This window comes from Lytechinus variegatus, chromosome 4 (genome assembly GCF_018143015.1).
Source record: "Lytechinus variegatus isolate NC3 chromosome 4, Lvar_3.0, whole genome shotgun sequence".
Lineage (NCBI taxonomy): Eukaryota > Metazoa > Echinodermata > Echinoidea > Temnopleuroida > Toxopneustidae > Lytechinus > Lytechinus variegatus.
This window is the reverse complement of record NC_054743.1, coordinates 9,272,762-9,300,092: the sequence shown is the minus strand read 5'-3', so window position 1 is coordinate 9,300,092 and position 27,331 is coordinate 9,272,762. Positions and strand designations below refer to the sequence as shown.

Sequence of the window (27,331 nt, the reverse complement as noted above, 5' to 3'; positions counted from 1 at the left end):
TGAACACCCTACCTAGTTTGTATGAGTAAATGGGCTCTCCACACTGAAAAAACTGTGGTGTTAAAACTGACACCAATTGGTGTTAATAGAGGACTACACCCTGAGGTGTTAAAAATTACACCCTAAACATAACACCAAAAGAGTGTAAATGTAACAACTAAAGGTGTTGTAATATCACCTATAGGTGTAAAACTTACACCACCAATTTAACACCGGTGTGAAATAACTGGTGTGGTCCTCTATGTACACCGGTTAACACCACAGTTTTTGCTGTGCATAAAGTTGCGTGTATATAGTTGTTTCGGCAATATATACCTTGTAACTTTAATGCGCTTCACACCAGTCACTGAAATATAATTAAGACAATACTATCAGTAATTTGAGCACAGTATTCAGGATTCAGAATATATTCTCGATCTAATATGAATGATATTATCACGATTGTCTTTAATGCTGGTAAAATGGGATTACACTACTGTAAGAAACACTGCGAAAAATGTATTTATTAAATCAGGTTTTAAATCTATCTAACGCAACACAGTGTTAAAAGAAGGCCATACCGATAGGTGATAAAACTGGGCGTTGTGGCGTGCGCCTTTAATCCAAGCTGTGGGAAAGTTGCAAATTGATGCAGAGGTTCGAGCCCTGATCACGTCTTTCGGATTGTGACGTTAAAGGTCGTTCCCAGACGAAAATAATCATACCTGATTGATACACGTCTGACAAAACTGAAATACACACACACACAGTACTGAAGTGGTTAACATATATATATATGAAGCAAGTTTCAGTGTTAATTTGACACTGCTAGTATTGATTCAACACATAGAGGTCCTACACTGCATTCATCATGTGTATGGTGTTGATTTAACACCACTGGTGGTAAATTCAACTTAGCCAGAGACAGCACCCTGCGGTGTTACTGTGGTGTAAATGTGTCCACAAATTGTTCATACATCGACTAGATTAACCAGAGATTATTGTCCTCGTTGAAGTAAAAAAAAAAAAACTCACATACCCCTATACTTCCTGAATATGTTGAGATGAAACAGGCAATGTTAGCGTAACGTCACAATTTAATGAACACCAAATTGGTGCCACATAACACCCGATGTATTGCAGTGTAGTATTCCAATATTTATGGGCAGCATGGTGCCTGCCTTAACTCCATGTCCATACACTCGGACTTTTTGTTTTCCCGCCATTTATGATCGATAGCCGGAAGAGGGTAACGATAAATTTTATCACCTGCTTGTAAAAGATGAAATAGGCCTATACATTCCATGACATGGTTTTTAATACTCGCAATTGTACAACCGATTTGATGTATTCCATGCGTTTACCGTTTTATAAATCATTGCTTATTTCGTCAGAAAGTTAAATAGAAAGGGGGTGGGGGAGAGAAATAGAGGGCTTGGTATATTACAGAGTGAGATTGAATAAATTTTGACTACCATGTTTAACATTTAAATTCTAATTTCTTTCCACTAGCTCCTTTTTCTCCCCCCCCCCCCCTTCCCATGTTTACTCAGTCGAGGGGCACTTCACTTGCTCTACAAAAAAATGTAGATAAAAGTAAATAGTCTGTATCTTTTTTTTACACGGACCTCATACCCTTTCCATTTTCTTCTCCGATTCCAGATGAAGTTCGAACCGGTACTTACCGTCAACTTTTCGGTCCCGAACAACTCATAACCGGTAAGGAGGATGCTGCCAACAACTACGCCCGTGGTCATTACACGGTCGGCAAGGAGATCATTGACCTCGTCCTCGACAGGGTTAGGAAGCTGGTATGTATCGATAAGCGCTGACCTTAATATCACTTCTTTTTTTTTCCTTTTTTTTAAGTGGAGTTACCGACTGGTCTAGTCTAAGGTACCTACATGAAAGTCCGAGGATCGATTCCCGATCACGGCTTCTTGGGCAAGACATTTGGATGCATTGTTCTTTCTATCATACATTGAATGGATGAAAATGCTAGTGTAACTTTTAAAAAGAAAACATTGCGATTGAAAAGTGTAATTGGTCAGTTATATCACATTTATGCCATCATATAATATTATAATTATCATTATACCATAGATTGCTATATTGTAAATTGGAGTTGTTTGTAAATTACAACAATTTGTAAACGTAAGTGTTTCAAGGTTAACGTTGTCTCGTATTGTAAGGTGGCATTGTTTATTGTAGATGGATTGAAATCCTTGCTTCAAGACAAAGTTAGTTTTATGGAGCGATTTTTTTTATACAAAAAATATCACATCTTCCCATCTAGTTGCCATTCCTCATTTTCCTGCTCTTCCTGCCACACATCTTCCTCTCATTAACCTTCTTTCTTTCTCGAATTCCCCCCTCCTCGTTCTCTTCTCCTCTTTCGTCAACCGGTCAACAGACCACGAATATGCCACATAACTTTCTTTGTTTGATCCATCCATTTATTTCCCCGACGCCGTTCTCTTCATTGCATAAGTTTTTACTACCCTAATTTTCTTTTCATTGATTTAATTGTCCACACATGGAAAAAGCACCCCGATCTTCATAACTGTTCAACATTTTATTTTGTCAGGCCGATCTGTGTTCTGGACTCCAGGGGTTCTTGGTCTTTCATAGTTTCGGTGGAGGCACGGGATCAGGTTTCACATCGCTTCTCATGGAACGACTTTCAATCGACTACGGCAAGAAATGCAAGCTCGAGTTCGCCATCTACCCCGCACCTCAGATCTCAACTGCCGTGGTGGAACCTTACAACTCAATCTTAACAACCCATACCACACTGGAACACTCCGACTGCGCCTTCATGGTCGACAACGAGGCCATCTACGATATCTGCCGTCGAAACCTTGACATCGAGCGTCCGACGTACACGAATCTCAACCGCCTGATCGGACAGATTGTATCTTCGATTACGGCGTCGTTACGCTTCGATGGCTCTTTAAACGTCGACCTGACGGAGTTCCAGACCAATCTGGTGCCCTATCCTCGTATCCACTTTCCCCAAGTTATCTACGCCCCGGTTGTTTCGGCTGAGAAGGCATATCATGAGCAACTAAGCGTTTCAGAGATCACCAACTCGTGCTTTGAGCCAGCCAACCAGCTAGTCAAGTGTGATCCTCGTCATGGGAAGTACATGGCCTGCTGTCTCCTGTACCGTGGTGATGTCGTCCCCAAGGATGTCAACGCCGCAATTGCTAGCATCAAGACCAAGCGCACCATCCAGTTTGTCGACTGGTGTCCAACTGGCTTCAAGGTCGGTATCAACTACCAGCCACCCACTGTCGTCCCTGGCGGCGACCTTGCTAAAGTTCAACGCGCCGTCTGCATGTTGAGCAACAACACAGCCATTGCCGAGGCATGGGCTCGTCTCGACCACAAGTTCGATCTGATGTACGCCAAGCGTGCTTTCGTCCATTGGTACGTCGGAGAGGGTATGGAGGAAGGAGAGTTCTCCGAGGCTCGTGAGGATTTGGCTGCTCTCGAGAAGGACTACGAAGAAGTTGGTGTTGACTCGGTCGATGGTGAAGAGGAGGCCGAAGAAGATGATGAATATTAAATAACAAAAACTTTTCTCTCTGTAGATGTATGCATGCAATATTAATTTATTAAAGTTTTGAAATTATAGTATGGAGGCACAAGGAGGCTCTTTCTTCTGCATTCCCTAGTGCCTTACATCTTTCTTTTGCTACTCTTTTAAAATCACTGTTCGTGAAATTGATTTGTATATTTTCGTTTGTAATACTGAATACATTTTAGAAAGAGTTTTCATCCAAATCATCCTCTGATATTCCATGAGTAAATGTCCGAGATCGGTTTAGTACGGAAGACCGGACCGCCAAAGTCGAGGTCAGATTGTCCTTGGAAAAGGTCAAGGATCGAAGGCCAGACACTTTACAGCTCCGCGGCCAAGTGCGAGGCCAAGCAGACTTCTAATAGCCATCCGAGACCAAATGCAGGAATAAGGACACATAATCATCTTCGAGGGTTACAACGCTGAGACCGTGCCAACGGTACAAATCTCGGGAAAGAACTATGAATTAACCTGCAGGAGGGGTGGTCGGTGGAGCTATACCGATTGGGAGGATGTTAACCACATTTGCGCAATTATCACTTTATATGCGAATTGGATAGTTGTGAGGGATGAACAGGTTTGCTCATGCTGTAAAGTAAATAAGCATAACCAAAAATTGACGAAAGCTCTCCAACGTTAGAGGTTGAGAACCTGGCGGGGGCAAACAAAAACAAAAAGGAATTATGTCAAATTCTGAATTATCAGAAATCTTCAATCTTTCCCTCACTTTCCTCAATCGAAGGGCTTAGAGGCCTATTTAGAAATAAAATTTGAGCAAAGGGTCATATTCCTAAAGGGTTACAAAAGAATACCATACCATATAGGTTGGAGAAACTACTTCCTTGCCTGAGTGTGATAAATTATTCATTTTCGAACTGCCTTATCGTTGCAAAGTTTGGGTTTCTTTTCAGCTACTTCACAATGGTAATCCTGACCCTCAGCCATTTCTTTATTATTTATATTTTTCTAAAGAACAACTTCATTTAATCGTGTTTATAACAATGATTTTATCGTAAATTATATCTTACTCTTGTCTGAAATAAAATTGATCCTTGCTATTATTTGTTCATCCATTCTAGTTTGCAATCGCATATATTTTTTTCGTTCTTCTTAGATATGTTGTATTTTTACTTACTAAATCTCCTTGTAAACAATGACCACTCCCTTATCTCTTAATATAAGTGGTAGAAACAGGAATTTATTTAGTAAATTATTTCATAACATTCCATAAATAAGCTGTTTTAGAGCAATCTAAACGCATTTTTATTTGAGGGAGCGCCCCATGTCTGTACATATTCTTATATATATAAACTAAAACAATCCTTATATTGTGTCGTATAAATCATGGTAAGATTTTTTTCTGGGGGAGGCGTATATTGTTTTTATTCAGAACTCAATGATGCCAATACCTTGGATATTACATATTAATGAAAATAATGATCTGACTACGTACGCTGACAACAAATCAAACATTGGATGTGCCCAAAGTTTACATTTATTTCGGCATGACATTTTATGCGAAAGAGATATAACAATCAGAATATTCTTACCTCCAAACTACAATTGCTCTTTTTTCATGCCTTTCATATTTATTCGTCGATAGTCTTTAAATTTGTTATTGTTTGAATGTACCGCTTCTTTGTGTTAACTATCATCTAATAAGAAGAATCTGTTGCGAAAAAGAAAATGAAAAAAAAAAGCTTTCTTTTCAAATCAGGCATGATTTGATATGTTTGCTTACAACTCACAAGAGCTGCTCTGATGATACATTGTATGTCTTTTTTTTTAAATAATAAAGCTATCCACATTTTCATCATTGATACATTCAAACTGATTTCATTATTCTGTTTCAATTATTTACGTAGATGAGTGCAAATATGTACCGCGGATCAGAAGCAGGTCCACGAGGGCCTACTCCCCCCCCCTCCAAAAAAAAATGACCAGGGGCCTGTTGCATAAAACTTTTTACCTGAGAAAACTCTGGTAAAAACTGAAAACTAAGGTTAGTCTGATTTCTGCCATTGACTTTAACACAGGGCAAAAACTCCGGTAAAAACAACCTGAGTTTTCTCAGGTAAAAAGTTTTATGCAACGGGCCCCAGATGAATAAAGGGAGAGAGGTAGAGTGTGGGGGGGGGGGGCAGAGCAAAGCAACCTGTTTCACTTTTCTTTCACTGACACAAAATTGGCAAGGAATGCCTACTTGGCTGTAAGAAATTTTACCTTCACAATTGATCAGTAAACACTGACAGAAAATTGTATGCAACAGACCGACCTGAATATAAAAATAGAAGGTAGATAAAGAGAGAGTGGGGGGGGGGGGGGTGAGAGAGAAAGAGGGGGAGGAGAGGAAGAAGACAGTTGAGTATTGTTCATATACTACTCAAATATATTCTTGACATTCTTTCTTATGAACACTGAACATATATATCTCCCTTTCCCTCCTTTTCACCACCTTCTTTCTCCCTCCCCTCTCTCCATCTCTCATATCTCTTCTTTCCCCTCTCTCTTCCCTTTCCTTTTCTCTCTTTTCCTACTTTTTATTTTTTATTTGATAAACCTAAAGAGTAACCACATCCGGTTAAATAAATCTGATTCGCTTCAAAGAGTTTCTTTTCATCATTTTATTTTCATTTATTGGGTCAGAGGACCAACATATTTCCATTTTCTACAGATAGAAGTAGATACGGCTCTGAGAAGAAAAAACAAAAATACAAACAAATCGTTTGTACATCATTTTGTCACATTTGTAAAAAAAACAAAACAAGACGAGACAAATATCTGATCACGAAGGTTTTACAGATGATGGCTTGTCAATACTCAATAGTCATTCAATAGAAATGGGATTTAAATGGTATACTGACTGCATAGTAGAAACTAAGATGCATGGGACATAGACCGGAACATAGCTAGCAATCAATTATCGTTGATAGTATACCAAAATGGGCAAAGACATCAACCAAACGTTAACAGTAATTCAACAGGGTTTTTTACTTCTAGAAATTGTGTACATTGTAAACAAAGTTCTGGGGAGCATTTCATGAAAGAAATCGGACAGTTTATCTGACAAGTTTCATTTTATCTGACAGTTACCATAGTGATTCTCAGCCGAACAAAATCAAGGTAAGTTGCCACATCTGGGGCCCGTTGCAGAAAGAGTTGCAATCGATCGCAACTATAAAAATCATGCGCAACTTGATTTTCAACCAATCAACAGCGCGCATTTGGGACTTGCGTTTGATTTTTTGACTTGCGTTTAAACGCAACTCTTTCTGCAACAGGCCCCAGGCAACTTAAAATGTTGTCCTAGGGAGCATTACATGAATATCTTGTCTGACAAGTTGTCACATCTGACAACTTTCCTTGATTTTGATTGGCTGAGAAGCACAGTTCCTATGGTAACTGTCGGATAAAATGGGACCTGTCGGATAAAACATCCGACAAGTCCTTTCATGAAACGCTCCACTGATCTCTCAATATATTCAACCATACATCAACGAAATGAGCAGAGGACTACCTCATTTATACATTTAATTCATTAATAAACCATTTTTCCTTTTAACAAGTGGGTAAGGTCAATAAATGTACAAATAATTTATATTACAGGATTATTACTTGATTATTTGTTAGTCTAAAGACCATTTCTTTTTGGGATTCAGAGCAGTCGACATGAATATTCATATAGAACACTTGTATCAGACCAAAAATAATAATACAAATACGAGTGTCGTCCACAATGGAAATAAAGCATTACTGAACATGACAAGAATTATAAAAATAAAAATAACATGAATAATAATACTAAAAACAGCAAATAAATGAAATACAAGAAAAAGGAAATAGATATTGCTTTCACGTTACTTAAACAAGAATGAATGTCGTATTCTTGTTTTGCATACATAATATCATAAATTCAACTTCTAACTTTTACAGCAAACCAACGAGTGTTTCACAAAGCCTGATCACAGTTCTAATTTAACAAGTAAAACAATACTGTTTGGGGATTTAATCTTCCTTTCTTTGCACTACATGATCAATTGGATATTGCATGAGCTGGACAAATGACAGATTTAAACAATAACCATATGTTGGGTAGACAATTATTTCTATATTTAACTTGGCTACCAATATTCATATAATCCTATGACTAAGTAACAGAATGGTTCTGGAATCAGTCTGACAGAAACCATTGTTTGGTTACCAAGAAAATACACAATTTTTTTCAAATGAAAATTGTAACTATTCTCTTTAATGCTAAATAGGTATAAATGCTCAAGGAATGTTGGTCCCGTCAGGTATGGATCCAAAAGGGGCACACACCTTTTTTTTTAATTGTTAAAGTGTGCATTATGTCTCCCTTTTCTGAGTAGTGCCCCCTTCTCCTTTGAAATAAGAACACAATCTTTTCTGATTGACATTTTTTTAAAAACAATTACATCCTCTTGGGGAGTAGGAAATATTTTTTTCTGGCTTGTCAAAAAGTGAGAAAGAAATTGGCACTTTTCTGTGCTCCTGGTATAAAATCCTGGCTACGTCCCATTGCACTGTGATAAATAATAACACGATAAGTTATACCAATCCCATACTGTACCACAAGCTTGGCAAATGAATGTGTGAAGAAGAGTGGATAATAGAATGTGAACTTGAAGCGTATGGAGATGAAATCTCACTCTAGTCTTTTGGTAAGACCATGGACTAACTTGTCAGAGTAGTACTTACTTCCACGGTAAGACATTGTTCATTAGCAAACACTACAACTAATTGAAGTGTAAAACAGAGAGCTGGCAGGAAATAGTCCCTTTAAACAATTGGTGGTAGCCAGTCTAAAGCCATGGTAATTGTATCATAGTATGCTTGGAATGTATAAAATAACAATGTATTGCCAAGTTTTTGTTCACAGGGCCCCAGATGAGCTTAGGATGTCTTCTCAATTTCACCCTTGATAAAATACATTGTCAATTTATTTATCCACTTCATTAAAGCTTGATTTTAAAAAAATAATAATTCAATAGGGTCTAAATCATTTCAGAAGGGGGGGGGGGGTGCATTTTCCCCATCAAAATAATACACTGTCTAGTTATTTTTTAAGTCTCTATAATTCTGTCATGTTGTACATCCTCAATTTAAATGACCTAGGGAAGAAACAAGGACAAATATCATCCAAACTGTAATTCCTTAAACTAAACATCATTGATTTCAAATGATCATTCAATGAAATAAAATCACGAAACTCACAAGTTTGGAGGAAATAATTCAGCAAATTTATAAGGAAAGGCTTTTGCAATTATCATACACACTTTGAAACAGTTTATTACGATCTGTATGGTAATTTACTAGTCAAAATAGAATATCAACACACAGATATTACAAACACTGCCTCACACACTTAATCATTTTATTCTCTCTCTCTCTCTTTCATATTCTCTCCGTCTCTCACTTTTTAAGACACGCACACAATCACAAGCAACATATTGATATCATCTCTTTCTCCATCATACACTCCCTCAGATATAATTCAATCAATTTGACATTAAGATTTACATACCTGTTCCAATTATCTTTCCTATATATAATATGCACAATGTTATTCAATTAACACACAATAAACATACTACAAACATGTAGCATCTCCCCAATTTTTATCGAAAAAGTCATTTTTCTACAAATATACACATTCTATGCACGTGCAGAGTCTCATCCGTGATAAATCTTCGATACAATTCAATAATTGTGCAAAATAATATTGATATAAAACGTCTTTGAATTAAAAAATGCAGGTTTCACTATACAAAGTCAACTTCTGTTTAAGTTTGGGGCATACAAGTGTTGATTCTTCAAATAATTAAAAGCCCATCAAACTTCATTGTAAATTTCATATCAAAACAATGATTCTGGTGCACATGCTGATTATTAGTCATCTGGAAATCTTGAATTACAAAAACAAATTTCAAAAATCCTATTTTTCCTGAATAAAAGAATCATAATTTACAAATTGAGTCTGGAGAGATTGCCATTCTAAGTACATGAACGCACATGTTGCACGATTTGAAGCTTTCTGGAGCCATGTTCAGTACAATCGAGAAATTGACAGTCGAAGATTCTTTGGCTAGAAATAAAACAAATACAAAACATGCACTTTCCACCATTATCCATCATTGAAATATTATTGAAAGATTATGTGCGACATCCATTTTGGCAGTTATGAACACCTCTTCCTCTAGTCATATTTCAAATAAGAAATTGCTTGTTTCGTAATTCAGCAGATCAATTTGGATGCCTTACCCTCGAATATAACTATACTTCCATATAATATGCATCACCATCTAAATAAAAGTACTTTTTCATAAAAGGATCTATCATGAATATGCCTTTAACAGCCATTTAAGTTGAGGGAAGGTATGATAAATATTAACATTTAAAGGATTTTTTTATGTATATTCAAAATATGAAAAATTTCTATCAATGCTCACCTATTACATTGATAAGGGAAGATGATGACGTGAATTTAGAAAGTGTGAAAGTAAAATAATAAGACTGATGACATTATATTCTAGCCAAATTTGCTCCAAACATTAAAATATTGCCATCCTATTCAATGAGATAGAGACCTAATAACACTTGAGGAAACCTTCATTATATAAAATAATAATACTTATAACATGATGTTTCTCTATTTTGTTTGGTGGCAGTAGTTGTTATTAGAATAAACAAGTCAAACATATCAAAAGGTCATGCAGAAAAGAAGTTTTCAAAATGATACACATTCATTTCAGCACATTGCTCTCTGATTCCTGCTTTATCTGAAAATGTTCCCCAAAATATGACCACGGATATGTACAAAAGAGTGATTACAAAAAAGAATATATATTTAGAAATATGTGTGTTCTGAGAATCAATGAATAATTTTCTTGAATAATTACAAGGTTGAACATTATTATTACATCATTATAGAATTATTTATTCTAGGAGGTAAAAAGAGCATTGAAATACAGAATCCCTTGCTATCTCTTCAATCATAAACAGATACATGTCAGTCATTGAGGGGAAGTACACAATAAAAACTAGGACAAGATTTATATTACACTCTAATATCAGCTAAGACTTTATCAGTCCTTCCATGTCCTTCAGTACGTCCATGCAAAAGTCGGACAATGTCTTGAAATGATTTCATAAATAATATTCAAGATAAGTTTGAACATGTCTTCTCCATCTGCTTCGAACCATGATACCATGTATGCAGTATAATACCAACGAATATGTGATATTGTAGATATGACATGACTCTACATAGTAGTGTTTGGCTTTCCTGGAAAATAACCACCACCCAACCTGCCAAGGCATTAAAGGGGAAGTTCACCCTAACAAAAAGTTTATTGTAAAAATAACAGAAAAAATTATAAAAAATGTTGCCGAAGGTTTGAGAAAAATTCAATTTTTTCAATGAGAAAAATTCATCAAATAATTAAAAAGTTATTCGAATTTCAATTATTTGATTTTAGACGTCATATGCGAGCAGCATTCCTACATAGCGAATGGTAAAAATCAATAAAATGTCATTTTCTCAGAAAATTGAAAATGGTTTTCATTGTACCTTTTGTGTATCAATATACAAATCATTTCACATCCGATAATTAATAGAAAACAAAATTAAGTCATCAGGAACTATACAAAATTTGAAATTCCTGCATTTTATATTATATAATACATGGGACAGCTGCTCGTTTATGACGTCACAAATCCAAAACTTTGAACTCTAATAACTTTCTTACTCTTAAACGGATTTTCCTTAAACATTCACCAATATTTTTTACTATTTTTTCTGCTATTTTTCCAACAAAGTTTTCTTCAGGGTGAACTTCCCCTTTAACAAAAAAAAACCCAGATGTAATTCATATCATTTTGCTTCAACGTTCAAACAAAGGACTCCAAATCTGAATGACATTTGACTCATTGAACTGCTGCTAATACCAACCGAGGTTTGACTGATATAGCAACAACAACGCACAATTAGCTCATTGTGTGCTGATACATTGTCATTTCAAACAACCACGTTTTAGCCCCTCGCATCAAAACAAGGACTTTGGAGTATTTCTTACAAGAGGAAAGTAACAATATTCACATTTTGCTTTATACCCCAGTCACACGAATGAAGCTGACCCAAAGCAAATGATGATAATGCCATTGAAAGTAATGTGAAAGCTTAGATCGGTCTGGAGTCGGTTGTGTTTGTGCAACTGGAGCAATACAATCACTTGGTCTATTTTCCAGTGGCAGTTTTAAAACCTACAATCTATTCTGTAACTTCATACTGTGATCCCATCAAAGGTGGTAATGTTTGTCTATGGGGTGATTACAAAACACTTGGACAGTGGCATACATTCATACCAATGTACAACAATTAACAAACCAGGACATGCTTTATATCTGCAACATACACAGAAGCATGAACTGATATTCATTGTTAAGTCCAATTCTCCTGACGGATGCACTACCTGTACTCTCCATATAATCCTTCGAATGCTCCAAACTTCCAATTTCAGCTCCTTTTGCTTTCTACCATATTTCATCAAAAGTCAACATCCGCATGACTTTGTTGTATGTAGTTCACATATCCATCACAAATATTCATTTCAACCTGATCTCGTTTTCCAGACGGATGGCGCGGAAGTGGGTATACTGATAGAGGCCAAGGGTTACGTCCTCAGAGACAAGCACTATTGAATCAATCCATGTAACTGAATAACTAAACACAGTGTCATGCATGATACGTTGAGATTATCAAACACGGGATACAATGCACGATGGCTGACATACGAGTTCACTTGCGATAATAAGAACACCGGTGACTGGAATCGCTCATTCACAAAAGGTGACCAAGGAGAGTGGATGCCGTCAAAAAAACAAATCACTTTCATGATTCTTGTCGCTGGTTTCTAAATAATTGGTCACAAACATCTTCTTTTCTCCACTTTGAAAATGTCCACTCATATCATAATATATATATATTTATATATTTATCTATTTATATATATATTCATATATCCATATATCTCTGTGGAGATGACACCTATGAAACTAGATGGTCATATCGTGTTGACCGCTTTCAGAGATTTCCCTGGGTAGGATAAAATGGAAGAGAGAGAGAGAAGAGACAATTATGTCATTAATCAAATTAAATATACTATCTGGAGATCGACTGTAATTACTTTTGAGTCTATCATAACTCTTTATACGACGAGGCTCTGATGTACTACATGAAATTATCATAGGAGACATTCAAGATGCCTATACTAGCCTATAATGGTATGGTCAAGGGCTGTCATACCCTATTATAATGCGCTTTGGGAATTATGGCATTTTATTGGTTGAAATCAATTTAAAATAAAATACTCATATTATTTTGTATAACAAATCATGGGAAACAGCGCCCCAGTCTAATCCAGAATGATTTTTTTAAAGGTAAATGCTAGTTTTGGTAACGACATCAAAATGAGTTCGTACAGAATCCAATGAAATGACCACCGAAGTGTCTGTTTGTATAAATAAAACGCATGTGCCAAAGGATTCTGGAAGAAATTGTGTAATTGCTGAGAAATCAGCAAATAAGCACAGGATTCGGGTAGGGCATCGCGCCCGACGCTCTACGCAATATTATACATTGTCCGACATGTGCTTATCTGTGTTGGGGATCTTCGGTGTGAACATTTTTCAGCATAGATTTCAAGATTTCACAAAGTTCAGTTAATGTAACTGTACCAGATCTAGATCCTCGATGATATACTGACAATTAAGCCTTGTTTTACAGACTTTCTCATGAAATCAGTGTTTACTACAACTACTGGAATTTCTCTTTAAATTAAATCCAATTTTACCAGAAAATATCACTTTTGAAATCAAGTGCAAACTATACAATGTGATAGAGATACAAATTAAGCAGTACAGTGTATTAACAAAAGTGATTTTTCATTTTACCAAATGCACTTTGCAAAAAAATATATGTTAATTTTGGCTGTCAATGTTGAAGGTGATGTTACCATTGTAAATCAAACATAGACTTGGTTGGTAAGGGGATCATTGGTGGGTTGTTCAAACCTTGTATCTCAAATTCAAAGATTTTGAAGACAGCTTAGAACAAGCTGTATTTTAGATTCAATGCTATGACAAAGGTGGCAACCTTGGTCTCCTTATAGCCAAAACAAGGTTGCCATTCATTTCATAACGCTTGAATAATTTTGAGGGTTTGTTTTTCTTGAGAGAAGTTTTAACAGCCCACCAACAATGTTAAATGGAATCCATCAATTATATCACATTTCATGGACAGGTCAATACTCTACATTAAAGGGGAATGAAACCTTTGGAACAAATAGGCTTGTGTAGAAACAGAAAAATCAGAGAATAAGAATAAAGAAAGTTTGAGAAAAATCGGACAAATAGTGAGAAAGTTATGAGCAATTCAATATTGCAATCACTAATGCTATGGAGATCCTCACATTGGCAATGCGACAAGGATGTGTGATGTCACTGATGAACAACTTTCCCTTTGGTGGACTATAAAATACCCTCAAAATTTTTTTTTTGCTTTTTCTTATGATGATAAAAACTCTTTATCCATGATGTATTCTTAAAAAATATGTATTACATGCCCTCATGTAGAAAGAACACATGATTTATGGATAGATGTGATAAAAGAGGCAATTCAAGTGAAATATATAATAAAGTAATGGGGAGAGTTGTTCACAAGTGACATCACACATCTTTGTCGCATTGCCAATTTGCTATCTCCATAGCATTAGTGATCGCAATATTCAAATGCTCATAACTTTCTCATTATTTGTCCGATTTTTCTCAAACTTTCGTTGATCTGTTTCTTTGATTTTTCTGTTTTCACACAAGCTATCTTGTTCCAATGGTTTCATTCTCCTTTAACAAGAAGAACTTACAAATGGATCTGCTGGTGCTTGTGCTGGTGGTCTCGTTGGTTGGTTGTACATAGGTTGAGCCATACCTCCTACAGGTTGACCATACATGCCCATCGGTGCCATACCCACTGGTCTTACACCCATGCCCTATAAAAAAAAGTACAAAAACTCCAATGTAATAATAATAATACTATTCTGTACTGAGAACGTACATATCTATTATCATTCCATGTGGGTGTTTCATAAAGCTGTTCGTAAGTTAAGAGCGACTTTAAGAACGACTGGTGATGCTTTCTTTTGGTGAATGGTATACACCAAAATGTTCATTGACGATGGTTTAACGCAGTTCTTAAAGTCGCTCTTAACTTACGAACAACTATATGAAACGGGCACCATGTATTCATGTGCTTCCAAGGGTATGAGGGTATTGGCTCAGCCAGTCGGATGCAAGGATTTTAGGAGCTTGTAACTGTTCAGTGAAAATTGTAATAAGATTAATATTCCATACTTGAATGGCACAAATATATTATCATTCAATGTTTCAATGTGTTTCGGAAGGACTTGGGATATCATCATTCTGACTTGAAAGTTATTGTTAGTACTTCTCACTGAACACAGGTTTAAGCACCTAAAATCCTTCTGCTTGGCTGAGAAAATCTTCAGTACAAATACCAATTGTAAATCACCATCAGGATGCTTTATGAAGTACTCACTTGGGCCCTGTCTTACAAAGAGTTGCGATAGATTCACATCAAACTCTAATTGTGAATGATCTAAAACTCCTATATCTTAACTACAAAGAACTAGATCAATCGTAATTTGAGATTGATTCGAATTTATCGCAACTCTTCGTAAGATGAAGCCCAGGGGCCCGCAACACAAAGCTTAGCAATGATCATAGAACATTTTATTAAACGACTGATTGCATTGACTACAATGTACAATCAATCATAAAAATAAAGCAGTGATTAACATGTGAGTGTCTCAAAGAGCTGTTACAAAACACTTTACACAAGACTGGAACATGTTCTTAGGTGCCAAGTCAGCTACAAATGGATACATCATTTAATTGTAACTTACTTTACGAAACATCCAACAGGGGAGCGTTTCATCAATATTTTTGTTCCACAAGTTGTCATATCTGACATTTTTCTCGATTTCGATTGGCTAAGAGGCACTGTTACTACGGTAACTGACGGATAAAAAGTGACTTTTTAGATAAAACGTCTCACAAGTCCTTTCATGCATCTCTTTGTAAGACAGGGCCCAGTTATCATCACCTTGTAAAAGAAAAACATACCATTCCAGGTTGGACCATTCCTGGCTGTTGAGCACCAAATTGTCCTGAGAATGCTTGACCCCTCCAATCGGCTGTCTGACCACCCTGAAACCGAACATATATAGACAATAATAAGCATGATGCGCTTACATTCTAATTAGCAAGAACAAAGCTCTAGATCTTTGTCTGAAATTCTTTCTTAATAATAATAATAATAATAATAGCTGTATTTATAAAGCGCCGTTTGCCTGAGGATACAAAAGTGCTGCTATTATTACCCCGGCTTTAGCTAGAGCTACCATTACCGGCGCTCAGTGCATGCAAGGAATTAATCCTGCTGGGTACCCATTCACCTCACCTGGGTCGAGTGCAGCACAGTGCAGATAAATCTCTTGCTGAAGGAAAACATGCCATGGTTAAGATTCGAACCCACGACCCTCTGTTTGAAAGGCGAGAGTCAGAACCACTAGAACCAACGCGCCCGCATTCTAGATTTTTTTCCAAATGGAACTGTTCTTTAAATCTATCATGGAAATAAGGGCTGGGTCCAACTGACACAACCTTGAATTAGCTTAAATCATGCTTGAATACAAGAAAATTGGAAAAAAGAATATATAAGCATATATACTGGACTAGCAAGATGTAGTGTTCTGTACTACACCACTAATGTAAAGTTACCTTTATCACTGCATTTTCTAAGCACAATAGTGTGAAAGGTTTATATAAACACTTTCAAATATGTATATACTTCTCACACTGTATATAGGCCTTTTTTCTTACTGGAAGCAGAAAAAGAACATCATTGACAAAAAACCCATCTCAAGTTCACCTCCATTATAATGATTTATAGCACAAAAGACAAACAGCAATATAGCCATTGGGTACAATACTCCTTGAAGACTGAACCATTTAGTCAAACAGGGGTGTTCAAACTCACCATGGTAGTATTTGGTGGTGGAGGTGTTGGTGCAGACTCAAGCTCCTTTACATCATTATTTTAATGTTTTTTTGTGAAAGCATGAAGTGAGAATTGTGTTAACAGAAATGAAATTTGTTAGCAATATGTTTCAAATGAGGACAGGATATTATAATGACAAACAACATGAATATTAGTTAAAAGGAGGTTACAATGAAGGAAATGATGTCACACAATACAAAATGAAATGCTATGGGAGATGAAATGAGACTATATAAGGACAGATTCAAGTAATGAATGTGAGATATAAATACAAAGGCAAAATGAATGCAGCATGATAACATATACATAAACTTCTGAATAATGAAATTAAAACACAATGAACAAATCTGTCTAATGGAGGCAGCCTACATGTATCTGTCATTATAAATTGATAAAACAAATTTGACATTAAAATTGTTTTCATCAGAAGCTAGTTCAAATCTTTTTTGAAGTTTTAAAATCATTCCTCAAATTCTCCGGAATGGTTTGAATTGTGTTTATCATATCAAAATTCTTGCCAAACAGGATTATACATGTAAATGTACATCCCGAGTATGGCTACATTAATATTTTATTCTAAACTTTAACTTTTGACGAACAATATATTTTTGCTCATATTGTCCCAACAACAAACCCTGAAATGATATAATTCATGCATTATATAAATTTCACATGAACAGGGGCCTGTTGCAGAAAATCAAGTTGCGCAAGATTTTTTCAGTTGCGTCTGATCACAACTCATTCTGCAACAGGCCCCTGATTGCAGAAGATGAAGTGAATTTAATAAACAAAGCAAATGAAAATGTGATGAATAGGAAGGTAAGCAAGCAAACAGAAAGCAATGATAGGTTAGTTCTTTACTGGGCCCTGTATCATAAAGCATTGGAATTGATCATAGTATTGAGATACGTGTATCTATGAATGATTGCATTGATTTATTATTGTATGATCAATCGTAAAAATCAGCCCTCCCATCAATCACTAAGCCTTATACTACAGGGCCCAAATGCTACAGGTGAAGACAAGAGAGGTGAGATGAATGAAGTTATTCTGGACAATGAATTATTTAAAGCTTATTTGATCAATTTTTTTTATTTAACGTTGCAACATTTGCATCACTATGTTGAGGATTCCATGTTGCCAATTTAGGGAACTGTGATTATTTCGGCAAAAAACTGAATAAGGGGGCAATTAATTAAGTCTTCCATTTTTATTTTTCACAATAGTAAAGATCACATTTTTTTAAATTTCAGTATTTCTGCATAAATTTGCAGTTGGTGTACATCAGAAATGAATATGACGACAGAAAATACTTATAGAAGTTTGAAATTTGCAAATCCAAACTTGGTATTCTTTAAGATAAAATGGTATTCCATTTTAGGTCTGCATCGTTTTGTAGTGAAAATCTAAAGTTTAATGAATGTTTGATGTTAATTGTGCAGTGAAATAGGTTCCATGTCATTTGCTCTATTGATAATTGCTCCAATGCATAACCTACACGTTAGGCCAAATATAAAATGTAACCTCCAACACTTAATAAACCCTAACCCTTATCTTCACAGTATTCTGAACCAAAAGCTCTATGACAATCCTAACTCTAACCCTATGCCTTCTGAGATATTAACACCGGAGCAAATGTCGCAGGAGCAAATGTCATGTCTCCGTGAAATGATCTGTTGTGATTAATAGTTTGATGATAGTAATAAGGGGGAATGTTTCACAAAGATAAAGTAAGACGAAGTCACACGAAAGTTTAAACGAGCACATGATATTTAATGTGCAATTTCAATTATAATTCAAACAAGTGCAATCCTACAGGTATGATCTGATTAGTAATGCATTATAAACCACACTCGGTTGAGAATTTTGGTACGATATGTAATCAGACTTTAAAATTTGTGAAATAGACCCATATTTCCCTTAGATTTAACATACTCAAAGGCCCATATTCTGAAGTCGGGTTTAACTATAGACCATGGTCTAACTCTTTGCTAAAATTATGGGAAGCCAAATGTTTCAAAATTTTGTTTACAGTGAATGCTTCTCATGTTAACTGTGCTTTTCACTTATTATTAACGGAGAAGGCAACTGTCATACTTATCCTTTCCAGGCAGTTAATAATGTTTTGGGAGTCAAACAAGTTGATACATTGAACGTCTACTGTTAGAGATTTATGTAACAATGGGCTTTCCATAGTTAAAATCACAACTTAAAACCAGAGTTTAAATTAAACCCGACTTCAGAATACGGTCATTGTGTACCACCCAAACTTTATTGAATGACACATTGTACAAAACAGATAAGTTGTCTACAGTGCTCTGGACTTGAGAGCCTGGATTCAAATCCCTGTTGAATGTCTTACCATGTAACCACCACCCATCGGGGCTGCCGTTCCACCCCATGCAGGGGCAGCTGATGACCCCATCGGAACCTTCTGAGGTGACCAACCTGCCCCTCCAGTCCTCTGTGATGGTGAGTTCTTAGTCCACTGGTGTTCCGTCCTATAACACAAATCAAGGTTTAAGGATCAAGACCAATTCAACAAGGTAGTTCACTTTTAAGGATGTTTACAGCAACTTAAATAAATCATGTAATTAGATTAAAGTAAAACAAAAAATGTTACTTTATGAAAAAACATTACCCAGCCAATTGGAACTTTGTTTTGTATATGTGTATTCATTCTTTAGAAACATAATATTTCAGTAGTTATCAGCTTACTGGTATATTAATTACATTATTATAATTAAATCATGTTTAAAATCAAAACATAAGAAAGAAATACAGATGTTCAATTCTAATGTGTATTCTTTTCAAATTGGAATATTACATAAAAATGATTAATTATAGTTTATACACAGCATTTCTGCTTTTTATATGGAGAAATTATAAAAACATTATTTTTTTCAATTTAAGAATCATAATCATGTCATGCAATTACACTTAAATTGACAGCCAGCCAGCCTCAAATGGACATGCAACTATATGTATATGTAATGGGCCAAACTTTCAAGGCAAATTAATCAGCTTTATTGATCAACAATGAGTATGGAATGATTTTCTTTCTCAAAAAAATATTATCATGGCATAGACCTGCAATCAGCATGAAATTGTCCAAGTATGTTTACAAATGATTTGCACCCTCTATCCATTCTAAATTTGACACATAAAAAAATAAGAAGAAAATGCAAAAATGTTTAGGAAAGGATGCAATTATGAAAAGAAATCATTGGTGCACCACACAATTTAAACCAAGTCAAATACTCGCAATTGATTAGGAATGTAATCATCAAAACATGGTCTGAATAAACAATGTAGTGTAATAAAAGAAGAAATATTATTAAGGTGCATGTAATCACAAGCTCAAATATGTAAGATAATTGCATGACATGGTTTTGAAAGAAACACAGAGCAACAAAGAGATTTGTTAGGATAAAAGAATTTTTAAAATGAAAACCATCAGAAGTATATTCTTATTGTTAGGGATCTACAAGTTTGACAAGAAACTTATGTTTTATAGGAAAATGCTGGTTAGAGGTCTATGCCTGACTTTAATGTGAAGCGAATGCATTGTAGAGGTTTGAGAATTAACCCTTTGGATGCTAATCTACTTGAAGCATGCACCCTAAATGACACCCCCAGCCACCAATGGATTAAATGGGGTTAATAGACACGACTACGCCACCGAGCACCTACTTCAAACGGCCCATTCCATGAAGATCAAAATCAAGTACACCACTTCCACTCCCAGCTCCAGCAGTTCTGCATTAGTGTGTGATGAGAGAGGGCATGAGAGCACCGCAAACGGAACGCATCCCAGAGAAAGAGATGATGAAGAATGGAGGATGATAGGCATATGGTGATGGGTAGGGGTGATGTGATGCAGGATAGATGGGATGGGTGTATTGGAGAAGCAAAAAATGGGAAATACGGTGATTAAGGCATTGGAAATTTGAATGATGAATGGAAAAAGGGATGAAGAAATTAGAAAAACGAAATTAGAATAGATGGAAGAGGAAATGGAGATTTGATGGTGAAAAGGAGAGGGGTGATAATGAGTGGTGAGAATGTGTATTGGGGTGCATAAGTGGGGGAAGGGGGGGGGGTGTATGGTGAGGATTTGAAGTATACATATATGTACATGTGAGATTGAGAAAGAATGAATTTAAATAAGGGCGTTATCAGAAAGCAGCAAAAGAAAGGAATGAGAGAGATGTATGCATAAAAATCATTATAAAAATATTCAGGATGTGAAAATAAAATAGGGCGGGAAAATGGAAGGGGAGAAGTCAATACAAGGTGGTTAAAAAGTGAAACAGGAGAAGAAATGTGAAACAAGGAGTTTTTTAAATTAGTTTGATGGATTTGCAGGTTTGTGTTTTGAATGGACAAATTTACCCAAAATAATTTTTTTTAAACAACAGAAAGTTGCCACAAAAATATTGGCATCATAGGGAAGGGGTTTTGCAATGAAACAAACAAAATGTTTTGCAAGGGAAAGGGAAGGAAAGAATGATACATGAATGTGCAAAGAAGAAAAGCAAACCAAATGGAAAAAAGAGGAATTGTTAAAATGGGCGAGTCAACTTTATGTAGATTTGTGTAAAAATGAGAATAAAGCATTATAAACCAACTAAGCCACTTATTATGTGCCCTATAATTAATATGTTTAGGTTAACAAAACATGGATTAATACACAAATAAATCAAGGCCTCTCGGAGAGAGATAATGAGGGATTAAGAGAGAGAAAGTGAGATGATTTAAAATGACTTAGGAACATAAATGCTAAAGTAGCAAAATAATGACATTCAAATCATGTAGAATACTAAAGATCATGTCCAGTATCAGTTGCAGATGGAAAATTCATCTGAAGTGATTCAAATGTTGCATGAAATTATTGAAATATGGATATGATGTTAAAAAGTATGTGACTTCTTTAGAATTGTTTGTATTTCTAATTGGGTGCATAGTTAAAATTAAATCAAGGCTGTGGTATTGGGTATTCTATTGATTGGCCTTAATGTTCCACTAGCCTTGAATATTTTTCTGCCATTTTTATTTATTCATCTTTTCATTTAAGCTGTAACATAAAATGTGCCCTTTTGAAAAGCGGTCCTTGTCCTAAATTTATCAAAATTTAAGGCCTGCCAATTTCCTTGCCGCTCACCCGGTAAAATCGAGAAACTGGGTTCAATTATTTTTGGGGTCTGACCAACGCTGGACCTGGTGTTAAGAGTAACAAGGAAGTGCGATTGGTAAATAAAAGTTCTGGAAAATTGAAAAAGGACAATGAATACGGATATATATCAAATGTTAGAACAATGGTTTCAGAACAGAAACAAGACACACTGTAAACAGACAGAAACACTCGACAAACTGTGACTTATGACGGAAAAGAATAAAGCCTTGTAATTTTAAAAGGAAGTTAATGCCATACTGACAGTGAATGAAATAAGACACATTACACACTACAGCAACATCAACAAAACAATACAGTGGCTGTATATGAATTAACATTTATATAATAGCAATATCGTGGCATATATATAATACTAAATGAAACATATATGAAATGAGTATACTACTGAAACTACACTAAAACAGCCATTAGTTCAAAGCATTTCATAACATACATGTATACAGCTTTCATGAGTAAAATTTTTTTTTCTCTCTCATGACATGCATGAAATGTATCAAAGCAAGTGCAATCTTTCATAGACAAAACATCTATACTACATGATCAAGTCTAAATTCAATTAACTGCACCGCAATAAAGAATATTGATTTTCATTGAAAGGAAATTTCACTGCAAAATGTCAATGTATTAAAGTGCAAATTATCATCCCTTACACCGCAAAAGGCCCCATTACATTGTCCATGAAAAACATGATAATACTACAATTAATCATTAGACTATGAAGCATCTAGTGAAACAATATCTTTTCAATGGAAGAGGTAAGGAACTGATGGAATTAATCTATTCCCAAGCGAATCAAATTGGTTAAAAACTACCATCATTATTAAGAAGCTATAGCCATAGATTTGTTGCTTTAATGTTCGGAGTTGAAATAATTTCATAGAGTGAAATAACTTCCTTTTTGGAAACAGATGTTTAGAATATCATCTTCAGATAATTCTCTTCTGCTAGCTATGAAAATGTAAGGAATCAAGAAAAATATCACTTTCCAAATATCAACTGCGTATCTATATATTTTCTCTGTAGGCAAGATAGTTATAGCCAATGCTTGCATACTAAAAAAAATGGGTTTTTATGGTTTTTGCTTTGTTTTTTGTTTTGTTTTGCAAACAAATTGAAAATTGCTAATTTTGTTACATTATTCCATTGTTTATGCATATTGGTTGCTCATGTTTACTATTCTTGTGAATGCGGTGTTAATAGACACACTTCTACAGGGAAAATATTTACTTTAAATCACCTTGTAACACCTAAAAAAAAAGCAAAGAACCAAGAAAACAAAGTTGCAATTTATACTCACTTTTTGGGAGATGCAGAGCCTTTGATATCCAAATTCGTTGCTAATTTGACGAGCGTCGAGTCTAGGTTGTTACCTCCATTGGTAGCCATGACCTCTGCCTGTGAGGGCGGTAGAGGTTGTTTATTCATGGGCTGGAGGACGTCACCCATGATGGGTGCAGAGGTTTGGACTGAGGGAAGAAGGAGAAGCAAAGAATGTGTTAAAGATAAGTAATATGAAAGAAGGCTTCTGATAGGTCGGCTATGATCTCCTCACCATTGCGTAATTAACATTAACACTGGATTATCATACATTTCTATGTTGTTCTACGTACAAATTCCCATAAGCCAAGTTGCATATGATGTAATTGGCCGTTGAGCTTGGTTAACATGTTATGTAAAGTGCAATGGTGGAAGAGTGTTAATAAGTTTTTTATGTGATGGGCATGAGAAAAGTTTCATAAAACCATATGCGATGGTTATGACTAATTTGAAGCCAATATTTTTTAAATCCACCTTAGATATCAGTGAGGGATAACCTCAAATCCTCATAAAAAGAATTGAAATTTGGTTGAAGTATTTTTTTTTCTTAATTTTCGAAGCACAGCATAATAGTCTTATAACATTCAATACATGTTTGAATGAGTGAAAGTGAAAATCACAAGTGGTTCTGATTGTGACTACTTTTGAACCGCAACGTTATGAATGTATGAAGACATTATTAAACAACTTTGGAATAACTGATTTTGTGGTGGATAATGAAAATAGTATATATTATTTTAATTTCAGATAGATACATGTAATACCATTACTTGAATGAATGCAAAAATTATAGATAGATACAAACCTCTCTAATAAAAAACATCTTAGTGAAAAACAATTGTGATTTTAATCATTACTGACATTAAAATGTACAATGATATTCTCTAATATTCTCTTTAATTGTAACTCTCAGGTTCAAATTCACAAAAGAGGTTTAAACTAGGGAGGGGTACCAAACATTGCCTTTGTACATTCGCCTTTGTAAGGTGAATCATATTCACTGTACATGTACACTAGGTGGCCATAATCGGGTGGGAGTTGACGCCAGGAAGCAGTTTAGACCTCACTTGTGAATTCCAACCATATCCCATAAACCCAAGCTCAAAATCATGCAGCTATTTATTTATTTTTCATTTTTTTTAGGGAAAGAAAGGAAAGACACCCAGGAGACTTTGCATGCACAGTTACCTGCAGGCTGTGTAATAGTGTTGCCAAACGCCTTGTCAAAGTTTGCCCCTATGTCATTATTATTTGCAAAACCTGTGAAATGGAAATGAGAGAAGAAAATCGCATGGAAAAAATGGACAGATGCGTACACAACGTGATTTAAGCACATATAGGTGAAAGCACACACTCAAAATGAATGTCTCCAATAAAATTTTCAAATAGACAGCTGCTAACACATTTACATGTAGACCCACATACATGATATTGAAATGTCAAAATGAATTCCATTGGGTGAAAAAGCAAGAAAGATTGAAAAATATATAAAAATGAAGGATTTGCAAAAATGTATTGCAATGACATAACAGATTTTTTTTTAAATAATTCCTGACAGAAAATGATATGCCTGGCATTGTCTTCAATGTCATTTCACACTTAAAATAATCATGTCTAACATCTACATGTATTCTTTGATTGTAATGACCAAAAAATACTCCCCCCCCAACAATCGGTAGATGAAGACATTAACAATTACATGTATATTGATGCTATTGCTAACAGAGGGAAAAAAGCAACATGTGTTTCACATAAACCCAACTTGATGCAAGGGTCACTCTGAAATGAAATTTCAAACTCATCTTGCAATGAAGACTTTGGGTACAACTGTATGCTACATCTTGGGGGTACTAACATACTCAATGTAAGATGTCTATATATAATTCTGGCAACACCGAACTGTGACATTTCTATAAACCAAAAGTGGTTAATACTGACAGAACAAACTTTTCACACAAATCACATATTATACTATGATCAATAAGATACATGTTTGTACAGAGAACCAACCGGAAATTGTAATAGCTACAAATCTTGTGAAAATACCAAATAAATAGCTACAAATGAAACTGAGAGTATTGACACTTGAATACAAACAGTCACAACAATGAGGCTATCAAACCACCACAAAGATAACACCGAAATAGAAAGGGTAAAGCAAGGAAATGGATCCATCATAACAACAGCACAATGGGAAAACAACAATTCACTTCCACGAAGCCGCAAGAATCTACTGTACCACAAGACTATGAGAAACAAGGGTAAAAAATATCATGACAAGTATTAATAAAGAGCATCAGCATGGATATTAGGGGGCAGTTACTCAAACAGAGACTATAATTTCCATTGGTGAAATTATAGAATGCTGCCCTCTCTTGTCAATTGAAGAGTTATTTTGTCATGTTTACTTCACTTGCTTGAATTCACCAAGTGGATGATTCATAAAGCTGTTTGTAAGTTACCAACAACTTTACGCATGAGTGGTGACACTTTCTTTGCTACATGATGATCGTGGGTAACTTAACAAAACTTTACGAACTTTATGAAACAACCACCGGTGAATAATATGAACTTTGCTTTTTTTCATTTTGATGAAATGAAAATACTTGAATAAAGGTCAGGGGAGTATTTCATGAAACAAATAGTTAGTGATTTTTCACTGACATCTGTTATAAGCTACTCAAATCCTTGCATCTGATTGGCTAAAAACAAATTAGACAGTGAAAATCACAGACAAGATGCTCCATGAAAGACACCCTAGAATTACTATTTAGCAAAAATAAGGCATAAGTCAAACTCAATAAGTAATATTACAAAGAAGCTATACGGTCTAAAATGTTTTTGATAACAAATCAATGTGTAAGAAGAATGGACATACACAGCAAACACATCTAAAACTGATGGGAAAAGAAAGTTGAAATCTTCATAATAGGACATTTCACCAAACTATTATTCAACAGTGGTAAACTTCCTCTGGGTCAAAACACTGCTTAACATCACAAAATACTGTACATTGTGGCTAGGTTGCTAAAACCTCTTATTTCAAAATTTAAATATTTTGAGGGCAGCTTAGAAATGCTGTATTTTTAAAATATAGCAATGGTTGCAGTCTGATATTGTCTGCAAACAGTCTCCTGACACCTGTGAAGAACTCTTTGAGGCAGAAGGTTGCTACCCATGTTATAACTATTAACATCTAGTTTAATATGAGCTTTTACATTTTGAGATACAAGGCTTTATCAGCCCAGCCACAAAATATTTCTAAGACCATAGCTCTTCAACAACATTTCCACAAAACAATGCACTAAAGTACATTCTTTCCCAAGAATATCAAATGATTATCATGTTGTGATGTTATACAGTGCGTATCAAAAAAAAGTTTACACTTTGAAAAAGCTCTGGGAATTAAGAAATATACAACATGTGGGTAATTTTTTCACATATAATCTTGGGTTTGGGTCTCATCTATCCAATGAAAGTAAAAGTTTTGACAGAATGTTACACTTGAGTGAGCACTGTCCATTTTTGTAAAGCTCGCAGAAATCTGTTTGCGCAGAAATGCTCGTTTTCACGCAGTGTCAAGGGGAAAGGGCGAAATCAAACTTACCCTGCGACGCATTTTTCCTACATTTCCCTTGCACTTTTAGTTAATTAAGATAAAACAGATACATCCAAGCATTTTTAAACAAATTTGCCACCCAAATTGAAATTTCAACACTTAGTAAGCACAACTTTTACCCTTTTTGTGCCAGCTGGATCTGAGGACATAACTGAATCTAAACCAAAGTTTACATCAGTTTACATCTCCAGCACTTTTTCACTAAGTTTTTGTTATTTAAAGTGGGTTGACGTTTAATTGTTCATTTAATACTTGTTTCTCCACACTTTTCCTAAGCTTGACAATTATTAACAAAATGAAAATCAAGCCTAATTCATTTTATGTAAATCACAGCTCAGTGTAAATCAAATATCGTCTTGGTGGCCTTGGTGTGTGGGGGAGTGGGGCGGGGCGCAATGCACTCTTTGAAGTGTATTGGGCAAGGAAACAAGTTAAAAGAGGTCAAAGATATCTTCAAATCAATTTTACTTGCTAAAT

The 27,331-nt window shown here is 35.4% G+C and overlaps 2 protein-coding genes across 10 annotated transcripts in view; one reads left to right on the top strand and one right to left on the bottom strand.

Moving 5' to 3' along the window:
* LOC121413322 (tubulin alpha-3 chain-like) overlaps window positions 1-4,682 on the top strand; it is a 13,023-nt gene extending 8,341 nt beyond the window's left edge. Inside the window, exons 3-4 of the mRNA XM_041606105.1 lie at window positions 1,642-1,790; window positions 2,567-4,682. Coding sequence (XP_041462039.1) covers window positions 1,642-1,790; window positions 2,567-3,550 — 1,133 coding nt within the window. The 3' untranslated portion in view covers window positions 3,551-4,682. The remainder of the gene's footprint in view (window positions 1-1,641; window positions 1,791-2,566) is intronic.
* Window positions 4,683-11,473: 6,791 nt separating this feature from the next.
* LOC121413317 (phosphatidylinositol-binding clathrin assembly protein-like) overlaps window positions 11,474-27,331 on the bottom strand; it is a 90,193-nt gene continuing 74,335 nt past the window's right edge. For 6 of the 9 annotated variants that reach the window (XM_041606097.1, XM_041606096.1, XM_041606102.1 and 3 more), the window contains 8 exons: window positions 24,424-24,495; window positions 23,216-23,384; window positions 20,415-20,480; window positions 19,084-19,222; window positions 16,701-16,745; window positions 15,785-15,868; window positions 14,506-14,631; window positions 11,474-12,680 (listed from right to left, as the gene is read on the bottom strand). In XM_041606097.1, the coding sequence (XP_041462031.1) occupies window positions 12,669-12,680; window positions 14,506-14,631; window positions 15,785-15,868; window positions 16,701-16,745; window positions 19,084-19,222; window positions 20,415-20,480; window positions 23,216-23,384; window positions 24,424-24,495 (713 nt within the window). In that variant the 3' untranslated portion in view covers window positions 11,474-12,668. The remainder of the gene's footprint in view (window positions 12,681-14,505; window positions 14,632-15,784; window positions 15,869-16,700; window positions 16,746-19,083; window positions 19,223-20,414; window positions 20,481-23,215; window positions 23,385-24,423; window positions 24,496-27,331) is intronic. The other 3 variants (XM_041606099.1, XM_041606100.1, XM_041606104.1) reach the window with 3 other exon arrangements.